The 12,392-nt window shown below is 30.3% G+C and overlaps 2 protein-coding genes across 2 annotated transcripts; one reads left to right on the top strand and one right to left on the bottom strand.

Moving 5' to 3' along the window:
* Nucleotides 1-1,572: 1,572 nt before the first annotated feature.
* On the bottom strand, nt 1,573-2,796 carry LOC107062380 (uncharacterized). Its single transcript, XM_015312938.1, has 3 exons — nt 2,598-2,796; nt 1,830-2,437; nt 1,573-1,743 (listed from the first exon to the last, which is right to left on the bottom strand). Exons 1-3 carry the CDS (start codon nt 2,794-2,796, stop codon nt 1,573-1,575), a joined length of 978 nt encoding a protein of 325 aa, XP_015168424.1.
* A 4,793-nt stretch (nt 2,797-7,589) lies between these two features.
* Nucleotides 7,590-9,963, top strand: LOC102605787 (mannan endo-1,4-beta-mannosidase 5). The gene is made up of 5 exons (XM_006356466.1): nt 7,590-7,940; nt 8,203-8,397; nt 8,501-8,623; nt 8,874-9,076; nt 9,594-9,963. The coding sequence occupies exons 1-5, from the start codon at nt 7,590-7,592 to the stop codon at nt 9,961-9,963; spliced, it is 1,242 nt and encodes a 413-aa protein (XP_006356528.1).
* Nucleotides 9,964-12,392: the final 2,429 nt, after the last annotated feature.

The raw sequence follows: 12,392 nt of genomic DNA, 5'->3' as shown, positions 1-12,392 counted from the left end.
AAACTCTTTTAAAATTTTAATCGTTGATGTTATTTGATTTTTCTTTTATTACAGGGATCGTGGCATTTATGTTGCTCTGTTTGCGGAAAGATTCATATGTGGTAGTAATGTGTTTGACAATGAATTTGATGTCAATACACATCGCATCAAGTTTGGATCGTTGCTGTGGAATTATGGCAAGATGAAACTAGAGAAACATATTTCCAGTGAATCTAAATCGTCGGGAATAATGAAAAAAATTGATCATGTAAAGCATTATAATAATTAGCTTATATCTTATGAAATTAAGAGGAATTGGAATTAAGTCTTGACCATTGTGAGTGTCTGAGTCACTGATCTTTTATAGTTAAGTTGGTATTATGGATTAACTTTTGAAATAGTACATTTCTTTGTTTATTTTAATTAAGTGATGAACCGATATTAATTTTATTTTTTCATATTCTTATGAAGAGTTCTTTTTATTCTAATTTGGTTTAAAGAGTTTGTTCATACCTTAAAGCCATGCGATTGTCTTTAATAACAATTGTTGGTTTCTTACGTGATAAGTTAGTAATATTATTCCTATCCTATAGCATCTGGCGCAATGCTGATTTGGTACTAATGATGTCATCTGCTGGAGTTCGTACCTTAATTGTAGGAGTGTCGTAATTGCTAGATAGGTCTAACAATCATCGACCCAAACTAATTTATTAAGTAAAGGAGTTCAAACCTCCTTAGGAACTGGGAATTCCTTAGGACCAGAATGCCCAAGTGTTTAAATTGGTACGTCATTTGCCAAGGGAATTGGAGCTCTGCTCGATTAATTGGCCCTGCTTCTGTCAACAAATGACATCTTGTTTTCTTTTTTTTCTTAGTTTACAATGGTTGTACTTATCCTGGTGGCAACTTATAACGTAGCAATTCGAACCATTTTCAACTTTAAGGCATTTCGTTGCACTTTAATCACCCTAGTGAAGAGGCGCACTCCGATACCATTGATGTCAAGTAGCTTTTATAGTAATGGCAGAGCATCTAATTTAGTATCTAGGTATATCTAAATTCACTTTGAAAGAAGAAAAAGAAAACACATTATTTCATTTCAAGCTGCAAGTTTATTGACAACTATATTCGAAATGACATATGATTGATATATATGATATAAGTTTAATTAGACAACAAATGAAATAAAAACAGGAAAAAAGTCTTCAAACATGAGAATCAACACATTAATTATAAAAAACAGAGTAAAATAAGCATAAATACTAGCCAACTATGTTCTAAAAGAAGAAGGTAGAGATAAAATTTGAGAACTAAATTTAAAAAGCTAAGTTGCCTGCGGAATGTTTCGGCATGTCTGCCTATTGTGATCTTGTTGTCCACACACTCCGTATGTAATTCTTGACTTCTTTGGTCTTAATTCACCACCGTTTTTGTACCTTATCTTTTGTGGCCTACCAGGTTTGATTTTCCTTTGGGTGGTAGGACAATATCCGCTGCGACATCTGGAGGAATTTCCCATATACTCTCGTCAGGAATAGGATACACTGGAACTTCATATGTGTTTAATAGGTTATCTTTCTTGTAGTATACAGATCAATATTCATATTCACTCATGTAGTATTTTCTCACAATAGCGAAAGCATGCTTACACGGCATAACATCCATTTGAAATTGCCTACAAGTGCATATCCTTTCACGCATATTGACTATATGACGTTTACCTCCATCATAAACTGTATACAAATATTCCGTTGATGGGACAACCTATATTTTAAAAATAATTTTTAGAGGTAGTACACCAACTTTTATGCAATGTATAAAAAACGATATATCACAAACAGATTATATACCATCATTCCCTGTGATTCCTTCATTTTCTCCCTCATTAGGTGTTCATATTTTGTGCTGAGTGTTGTGCCTGTTGCAATTGCTTCATTTCTGTTTGTATTGTTCCAGCGACCAATCATCTTCATCAAGTAATCCACCAAATCATATATAAGATCTCTGGCCTCCTTATCAGCTGCATTCACAGATTCGGCAATATTTGAAGTCATCACCATGAATCTATTAACATTTGAGTGTGCAATAGACCATCTGTGATATCCAATATCGAATAAGTATTCTTTCACCCTCTCGTCAATGCTATAGGTCTCAGCCATGTATTGATTGAATTCCTCTGTTGTGTATTCGTTAGCCATTGCAAAAAATATTTTTCTCAGGACCTTATGGTGCTTCCTGAAATTTTTCTTAATATTGCCCCAAAGGTGGTATAAGCATACACAATGAGGCACCCCTGGATACACAACAGAAGTGGCGTTCAGAATGCTTTCATGCCTATCAGATACGATACACATACCTTCTCTTGTGCCACAGGTCTCTCGGATCCTTTCGAAAAACCATTTCCATGATGCATCATTCTCTGAATCAACTACAGCAAAAGCTAATGGAAGTATTTTACCTGATTCATTGATAAAATACACATATAATGAATTAGGCTACAAAATCTTGTTTAAATATTTCTAATAGTAGATTATATATAATGTGAATAAGTAGATAACATTCAGGAAAAATTTATCCGAACTCGTTTAATAACCAATAGACATTCAATTAAAACTAACCTGCTGCATCCTGTGTGCAAGCCGTCAAAATTGTTCCCATGTAGGCTGCTTTTAAGAAACTACCATCAACAACAACAACAGGCATGCAATATTCCCATCCTTTAATTGAGGCGTAAAGAGCTACATAAGCATATAAAAAATGTCCATCCTCTGTCTTTACCAATCTTGTAACAGATCCTGGATTTGTATGCTTCACCATGTACAAGTAGTTAGGCAACTTTCCATACGAATCTCTAGGTTTACCTCTTAATATCTCTAGTGCCTTTTCTTTTGCCCTCTATGCCTTCATGTAGTTCAAATCAACACCATATTGATTTCTAATGTCACGTTGTATATCGGCTGGAGTATATATTGTCTTAGGATCGTCCACATTGCTCGTTATCAAGCCTCCAACAAACTTTGAAGTAGCATGACGTTGTGAAAAAAATCTTGATTCATTTCCACATGTGTGAACATTGTAAAATTTTCTTACCTTGAATATATTTGAATTATTAAGGCTGGAAGACTTAAAATACCATGAACACTGATCATCAACACACACGAGATAATACCTGCAAAATTTATTGACATCATATCGTGATTGTAACATATTATAGAATAGTATTCCAAGGATCATTAAGATCAAGAATTCTGAAGTTTAATAGTTGTAAAAATATTTTATATATGCTACATATTTGATTTGAAGCTTTTGAGATTTTACCATGAATTCTTCCTATTAATTACATGATTATAGGCTTCTCTCTAGGAAACATATAAAATGTTTTCTAACATTGCCAATCCATTATCTTAACCTGATTCTAGTTGCAATAACTTCATGGATGTGGATTATAGTTACAAAAATGAAGAGCTCAGTAAGGAGACCACAAATAAATCCTTCAGTAAAGTATTAGCAACACCATACACCCAATCTGGCACAATACTTGATTTAATTCCTACTAGTAAAACCAAAGTCATGCTGATGGAACAATCTGGACCATGACTATTACACGGTTCAATTCCTCAAAGAAGGAAATATACCATGTATTTTATACTCAAATATTATACCAAGTGTTTTATTTTGAAAGACACTCTTTAACAAGTAAAACATACTAGAATATATTTTATGCCAAGTATTATATACTAGAATATATTTTATACCAAGTATTATATACTAGAATATACTGTATACCAAGTATTATATACCAAAGCATACTATATACCAATTATTATATACTAGAATTTTCTTTATACCAAGTCGTGTATACTAAAAGTTTTTGTTGGCATCAACAAACACAACAACAAGTACTACCACAAATTTGATACCAACTTATAAAAATAATTGTTACTATTAGTTGAAGTTCTATACTACCTCGTTGTACTCGAACGCTTAACTTTGAACTGAAAATTCTCCTTGATGGCAATGTGATTCAAAACATCTTGGAGTATCTCCTTGTTCATATACAACTGACCTTTTTTTATGTCTTTGTGAACTCTGTTGTCGATTATACCATCTTCGTCACTTTCCATTTCATCATGCGAGTATTTTTTGTCTATTGAAATAAGTGTTTGAGTGAGTTCAACGGGTTCTACCAGTTGCATATCATGGGTAGAATTAGAACTTGAATTGATGGGATTCGAATTTGACAAAATTCCGTCACAGTTTTTTTCCTTCAATGTTATACACAAAGGAAAATCTGTGAAGGAACTTTTTCTTTTCAAATCCAAATACCATCTCAAACTCCTATCATTGTATATCTTCATTGGAGTATAATTTTACTTCACAAAATATTTAATTTCAATTGTATCTGTTGAAGCATAAACCCCAAGTATCTTCGTTTTATCATGAATGGTATCCAAATTCGAATCCACTTTTAGTGTCAAGCCATCAACTATGAAATTGTTGAAATTGTATTCACTATCCCATTTACCATTGTGTTGAACCAAAATTGCAATTTCTTCTTCCATGTGAGTAATTCTCAGTTTAAGAAAAAAAGTATAGTCTCCCAAATAACAGTGTCTGTAGAAGGAAGACTGATTTAGTAGAATTCTTACGAATGACAGTTTTTTCTATCTTAAAAAAAGGAACTAAAGAGTTCATGGTGCCTTAAATTTCTCTCATATTTTAACACAATTTATTAGAATGCGAAAAGGTTAAGGAAGTAAATATTAAATTGCCATAAATGTTATTCACTGAATAGGCCATATATATGTTATTATTTATGTAAAAGTGTCTACTTATGTTTTTTTCCCAATAAACAAGAGTAAAAGAAGGGAGAAACTACGTTATTAGACATACTTTACTATTATATATATTATATTATTAATATTATCTATATATTTAAAATATTACGTATTCTATTACTAATTAGGAGTTTCCTATCATATATGAGGAAGATACACCTAGATATATGTATCTTTACTACCAGGTACACTAAAATAGAGAAATAGAGACAGGTCCAACTTATCTAAATTGAGTTTGGTCTTTAACTCAATTTATTTTGACTCTTTTTTAGGCCGGTTCAAGTTATCTTAAAGTTGACTTGATTTGACTTAAATATATAACATAAAGTGATGATTCATGAGGCCCCAAGGTCTAGCTCAAGTGGCAAAAGGTGGAGAATTTGTGGCTTAGGTCGTAGGTTCAAGCCCCACACCATGCAAAGCGAAGCCTGGTATTTATGTGGAGAAGGATAGAGGGGCGGGCCCATTATCCACCGAGTTTAGAAGGTTGTGATTGGTCCAAAGGGCGGGTCATAGACGGATTTCTCGATTATCAAAAAAAAAGAAAGTGATGATTCATGAGAAATTTTGTTAATACTTTAAAAAAAAAAAAATTTGTTTGATATCTTATATAAATAAATAAAAAGATCCATTAATCTATCTTGGTAATTAAATAAATTATAAAAAAATCAAAGATAATAATTAAAATTTAGTATGGGTTGACAAGTTGGGTTATGACCATTATATATAAAAAATTTAGACGGATTAATGACTAACTCAATTATAAAAGTAATTTACTTTGTCCGTTCAAATTTAACACAACTCAATTATTTGACATTTTTATCAACCCGCTCATTTATAAATTTACTATGTTAACTAACTCAAATTCAGCTCAATCGATCCATTTGATATTCTGAGTTATTCACTTTATCCGAAGAAAATCTAGGACCTCGTCATATGATCTAACTTTTGCTCATTATCATGCTTCTTTTCAGTCTTCACATGAACAATCCAATCCTATCATATTCTTCACAAATAAAATATAACCCGTTTTTTCTTGAATTTGTTACAAAAAAAATAAATATATATAATTAACAAGTCTAGATCTCCATGCAACAAAATGCATGTGCACACCAACTTTCAGTACTCATGATTCAAAATTTTAATTTAATCAAGAGTACAAGATTTTTGAGTATTTATTTTAAAGGTTTTGCATATATTGAAGATAAATATAATACTCTAATCTTTATGTAATAGTAAAAAAAAATTGTGCCGAAAGTTTGACCAGAATGGTAAAATAACATATTTCACATTATGTTATTTTATTCTTTTGAGCATTTTTACTCTTGTAACTTTAATACATTTTAATTAAAAAATGGAAAAAAGATCAGTTTATTTTAAAATAAAAAGGATATTATATACTTTTTAAATTTCTGGCCAAATTTTCTGGTCATTTAGCATTACCCGTAATAGTAAAGGAAGAGTTATCTTTTGTTATTACTACTTACAAAAATTGAATTCAAGATAAGCAACAATTAATATTTGAATTTAAACTGATGATGTACTCCAATAAATTTCATCCGGAATTCTAAAGTTGATTGTTTAGATGGTCCTTCAACTTGTGATATATAGTTAATTATATTAAAGTTATTTATTCTCCCAAAAATCATCTTATTTAGGTAAAATAAAATACTCCCTCCGTTTCACAAAGAATGACCTTCTTTTTTTTAGTCAGTTTAAAAAAGAATGACCTCTTTCCTTTTTTGGTAATATTTTACTTTTTGCTTGCCACGTGGCATGTTTAAGACCACAAGATTAAGGGCAATTTTGTACATTTGACATAATTTAATTTAGGACCACAAGATTCAAAAGTCTTCTTTATTTACTTAAACTCCGTGCCAAATCAAACCATGTCATTCTTTGTGAAACGGAGGGAGTAGTAACTTTTGGAAAACAAAACCAAAAAATTTGACTAATTACCACAAATTAAGTGATCGTTCAAATTAAACAATCAATTCTCGATCCCATAGACTAGAGAGAAACGTACATCTAAAGTTCTCCTAAAGTTTTATGCAAACAAGTCTAATAACGGTAAAAACTAGCAAGAACCTCCAACACGAAATTCTCATTGCAATTAATAGAAGCACTAAATTAAAAATCTATATGCATGCATGTATTAGTTTCTTTTTTAAATTTGGTGTCTGATGCCTACATTAGAGTTTCACTTAAATTTAGATGACATACTGCAAAGCTCATTTTGGGTGGCGTTCTAGGACTCAAACTCGAAATATCTGATTAAGGGTGAAGTGATCCTATCACTACATCAAAATCGTGTTGGTACATGGATTAGGTTCTCCAACTAACTTTTCTAACTGCAAAAACTTTTGAGTACACTTCTTCATATTTTTGATCATCATCAAATTTTTAGTACTCATCCAATAACCAACACAAAAATAATGTTTTCATCTTTTCCACTAGCTTCTTTAGTTTCTTAAAAATAGAAGCAATTCTTTTTCTCTTCCTAATTCTCTAAACTGAATTTTTTGCTTTATACAACTCAACTAAATAACCTTATCTTCTATCAACTTCCCATAAAGTACTCTTTAGCTTTCATAAAATATATTACAGCCAAATTTAGTAAACCACCACCTTTAATTTCTAACTTATTCAAATGAAATATTACTATTTTTAGCAAGTTTCATTATACTCCAATCACTATAAATATTGGCCCCAACAAGTGTCCAATACACAAAAAACACATACATATACATGCATTTGTCTATCAAAATAATAATGGCTTCTTTTCAAAGATTAATTAGTTGTATTTTTGTGCTTTTTCTTTTGTCCTTAGCTTTTGCATGTGAAGCTAGGGTTTTACTTGAAAATAATGCAAATGATCAAGGGTTTGTTAGAGTCAATGGTGCACATTTTGAACTCAATGGATCACCTTTTCTATTCAATGGTTTCAACTCCTACTGGCTAATGCATGTTGCTGCTGAGCCTAGTGAGAGGTACAAGGTCACCGAGGTCCTTCGCGAAGCATCTTCTGCAGGGCTCTCTGTATGTCGTACTTGGGCTTTTAGTGATGGAGGCGATAGAGCACTACAAATTTCACCTGGTGTTTATGATGAACGTGTTTTTCAGGTAGTACATTCATCTGTTTCATTTTATATGACATTGACTGACACCTTTCTATATTTGAAAACTCTTTATTATAACTTTGAACTTCTAACTAATGTTATCCATAATAACATGTTTTTAAATCCACATTTTTACACTACAAGTTTTTCTTTTTCAACTTATGACCACAAATACTTTTAATAAAGGTAGTTTTGGTACGTAACAAAAATCCCTTTATTTCTTGAACTTTGTATACAGTCAAACAACGTAATATTTCATTATGTAGGGTTTGGATTTTGTTATATCGGAGGCTAAGAAGTATGGAGTTCGATTAATCTTGAGCTTTGTAAACAACTACAACGACTTTGGAGGGAAAGCTCAATATGTTCAATGGGCGCGAAATGCAGGAGCTCAAATAAATGGAGACGATGATTTCTACACTAATTATATTACTAAAGATTATTACAAGAATCACATTAAGGTAACAAAAACCTAGCACTCATTAATTAATTGACATATGCTAATTTTAATTAGGCTAATGTTAATTTTCATTATTAAGTACAATTGTTACTCCATTATTGCAGAAAATTGTTACAAGGTTCAATACCATTACTGGAATGACTTACAAAGACGATTCAACTATCATGGCATGGGAACTCATGAATGAGCCCCGCAACCAAGCTGATTATTCTGGAAATACTATTAACGTACGTACGTCTGAATTAAAAAAGAGTTGATTTCTCAAATGATCACTCAATCAACTGATTAATAAGTACTAGCTAGTTACTATTTTAAAAAGTAACTTTTACTTGATTGAGAAAAAAACAACTATTAGTTGAATCGAGTGATCATTTGAGAAATCAATCCTTAATAAAAGAGAGTCTTTCTCAATTACTAAGTACATTTTAAAATTAATAATTTTGCATAATTGATGTTTATATTTTGATATTATTGCAGGCGTGGGTTCAAGAAATGGCAAGTTTTGTGAAATCACTTGATAACAAACACTTGCTAGAAATAGGAATGGAAGGATTTTATGGTGATTCAGTGCCAGAAAGGAAGTCAGTTAATCCTAGTTATCAAGTTGGAACAGATTTTATTAGTAACCATTTAATCAAAGAGATTGATTTTGCCACTATTCATGCATACACTGACCAATGGTACTATTCTTTTTTCATAATTCACATGCTTCATTCTTAACCAGAAGTCTCGGGTTTAAGTCCTAGATATGAGAAAAAAATTTGTTGGGAGCGCCACCTCCAAATGGGCCCTGCAATTGCGCGCTCCAGATTTAATCGGGCTAAAAAAAACATTAAATCTTGATATTGATATATTATTTACATGGCATCAAATCAACTTTATTCAAAATTTAAATTTAATGAATTCTAACTGATTTTCAATATCGAACATAATGAATTTTCGAAATTATAGGTCCAAAATTTTATGATTCAAGAATTCGTTCTACCTTTGGACTAGCAAAAGTATCATGTATAGCGCCACTTTTTATTACATAAAATATCCGTTAATGTTAAAATAAATAAAAAATCAATATATATATATATAACATCACCCATATGTTACGTTATCTAGTGACATAATACACTAGTTATCCTTAACTGTTTTTTTTTATATTTTTTTATAACAAGAATTAATTAATTTTTTAATGCTGAATTATAGGTTATCTGGTCAAAGTGATGATGCTCAAATGATATTTATGCAAAGATGGATGACAAGTCATTGGCAAGACGCAAAAAACATACTGAAAAAGCCATTGGTTCTAGCTGAATTTGGCAAATCAAGTAGAGATCCAGGATACAATCAAAATATACGCGATACATTTATGAGCACGATATATAGAAATATTTATAGTCTAGCGAAAGATGGAGGAACGATGGGAGGAAGCTTAATATGGCAGCTCGTTGCGCAAGGCATGGAGAATTATGAGGATGGTTATTGTATTGAATTGGGAAAAAATCCATCGACTGCTGGAATTATTACAAGTCAATCTCATGCCATGACAGCTTTGGCTCATTTGGTTAAGATTTAGGAGTTATTTTATAAGTATACGTTAGAGGACATGGAAGAAAATAAGTATACTTTATTAGTTCCATGACGTCTGTTTTTCAGTTTTTTTGGGTAAATTATGAAATATGTCTTTGTAATAATTGGCTAAGTATATTTAACATTCAAAAAATTAATTAAAATGTATGTTTCAATCCTTTTATATATATAAAAATCGTGTGATATACTCCCTCCATTCCTATTTATATGTCACCATTTTAGATTTCACGTGCATTAAGAAACTAAGTAAGTTTGCTATTCTACCCTTATTTAATTTTTTGGAACTCAAGTTTTCAATCAATGAATATGAATTAATTTATTTTGATTAATTAATTTAACCAATGAACATGAATCATTTACTTAGTTTTTCTAAGTTGATCAAATGTATATTTTCACGGCTAATAACTCACAAGGGTAAAAAAGGAACAATATGGTAATTTATGTATTGATTTTATGTAATGACAAGTATTATGAACCAACTATTTATAGAAAGAGATGACATATAAAAAGGAACGGAGGGAGTATATATTTTCTAACTATTTTTAGAACCATATCATTTAAGTGGCTATGGAGGAAAATAATTAGTTCTATGAGAGATTCTAGTTCTCACACTATAACAAAAATAGTTTTTAGCGGCAATAAATATTTATATTATCTAAGAGGGCTAAAGTCTTGCCGGCATTAGTTAATTGTCATTGGATTTACTATAGGCTTTATGGTCATTTATAGAGTCTTAATTGACTCTAAAAAAATATATTTAGCAGCAATTAAATTATTGTCATTAATTAATCATCACTAAAAATCTTTTTTTTTTTATATATAATGTCAGTTTTTTTTTAAATACTTTTTTTAGGTGTAGTGTAAAAAAAATACTTCTAGAAAGGGTAAGTACCTAAGTTCCACAATCAAATTAAATGAACGAAAAAAGAGAAAGAAAACTCCCCAGCCTAAAAGAAAAACATAGTAAGCAGCAATAAAAACAGTCAATAACAGCATTACAGCAAACAAAATGATGAGAATAACTACTCGCTTTGTCTTATTTCACATAATTTGAATTTCGAGAGTCAAATAATTTATTTTTATCTATCAATTTGAGCATAAAATATTTAATTTATGTAAAAAATATTATAAATTTGAATATCAAAAAGTTGAATAATATGCTTCCTCTATAAAATCTGAAATTTGTCATGGATTCCTAGCTTTGCCTCCAAGTATAAGAACTCTATTTTGAAAGATAAAAGGAATAAATAATCTCCGGCTCACTTATAAATTGATTAATAAAAAATGATTTTTTTTTTCATTTTTCAAATCCCTTATATAAAATAAACATATCTCATAAAACAAACATTGTAAAAGATATTAAAATAAAGTGTTTGACTATTATCCATATACTTAAAAAAAAAAAAAAAAATTGATTGTGCTAATTAAAACGTCAGCTGGATTAGTGAGATACGTCACTAACATTAACGGATCCTTTTCGCGGCTGCATTTTTTTGTAATTTGTTTCCATTTCAATTCGTTTGTTGGTATAATTTGATACTGAGTTTAAGAAAATAGAGATATTTTTGAATTTTTTAATATTAAATTAAAAATATGTGAAATTATTAAAATGCTAGCTAGTCTTGTGTAAATAAACATATTATGTGGAAAATTAGAATTAAAAAATTGCTAAAAAAAGGAATATTTTTTTTGAAACAAACAAATGGAGGGATTATATGATATCACTTGTATCAAATAATAGAGCAGACTTTCTGCAAAGTTGTCCATTTTACTTCCATTTACTAATTACCAATGACGTATAATCTAAGCCAAATTAAAAGAGAGAAGAAATTGGATTTTCATATTTTCTTCATATACTACATATATTATAATTTCAAATTTCACATCTTGAATGGATAGGGTATTGTTATATGATAAGTTAATTGGACAATTTAACATTATAATTAGTATGTTGTTTGTTAATGAACTTTTAGTTTCAACCCTCTCAATCTAGTAGCAATATAATTAACTAAGTAATTAGTTGATGATACAACATGAGTTGTAATCAGATGTCTAAGATTTGAGTCAAACGTATGTAGAAAATTCTGTTGGGAGCTCCACCTCAAATGAGCTTAGCAATGCATGATTCGAATTTAATCAAAACTCCATGGTTGGAAATCATTTATTTTCGCCATTTCCAAATTGAAAGAAAGAAAATAATCTTTTCAGATTTATTAAGTATAAAAAATAACATGTTTCTTTTGTTGTAAAAAGTACATAAAATTAAAAATACAATTGTAAAGGGTTACATACAAATCAACTCTCCCTAATATTATTGTCAAGAACGTATTTCTCTCCTGGACGGAGCTAGGGTACCGGAAAATAGGAAGGGGACCGTTGAAATTTACACGATATATATAAGGTTAAAATTATTTT

Source organism: Solanum tuberosum, unplaced genomic scaffold, assembly GCF_000226075.1.
Source record: "Solanum tuberosum cultivar DM 1-3 516 R44 unplaced genomic scaffold, SolTub_3.0 scf00222, whole genome shotgun sequence".
NCBI classification, from domain to species: domain Eukaryota; kingdom Viridiplantae; phylum Streptophyta; class Magnoliopsida; order Solanales; family Solanaceae; genus Solanum; species Solanum tuberosum.
The sequence above is the reverse complement of the archived record's forward strand: the minus strand, read 5'-3'. Positions and strand labels throughout refer to the sequence as shown.

Coding starts and splice junctions, on each gene's coding strand:
- LOC107062380 (XM_015312938.1), bottom strand. CDS start 2,796: ATGGTGAAGCATACAAATCCAGGATCTGTTACAAGATTGGTAAAGACA. Junction 2,438..2,597: donor TTGCACACAGGATGCAGCAG/GTTAGTTTTAAT, acceptor TCAATGAATCAG/GTAAAATACTTCCATTAGCT. Junction 1,744..1,829: donor AGGAATCACAGGGAATGATG/GTATATAATCTG, acceptor TTTAAAATATAG/GTTGTCCCATCAACGGAATA.
- LOC102605787 (XM_006356466.1), top strand. CDS start 7,590: ATGGCTTCTTTTCAAAGATTAATTAGTTGTATTTTTGTGCTTTTTCTT. Junction 7,941..8,202: donor ATGATGAACGTGTTTTTCAG/GTAGTACATTCA, acceptor TTCATTATGTAG/GGTTTGGATTTTGTTATATC. Junction 8,398..8,500: donor ATTACAAGAATCACATTAAG/GTAACAAAAACC, acceptor CCATTATTGCAG/AAAATTGTTACAAGGTTCAA.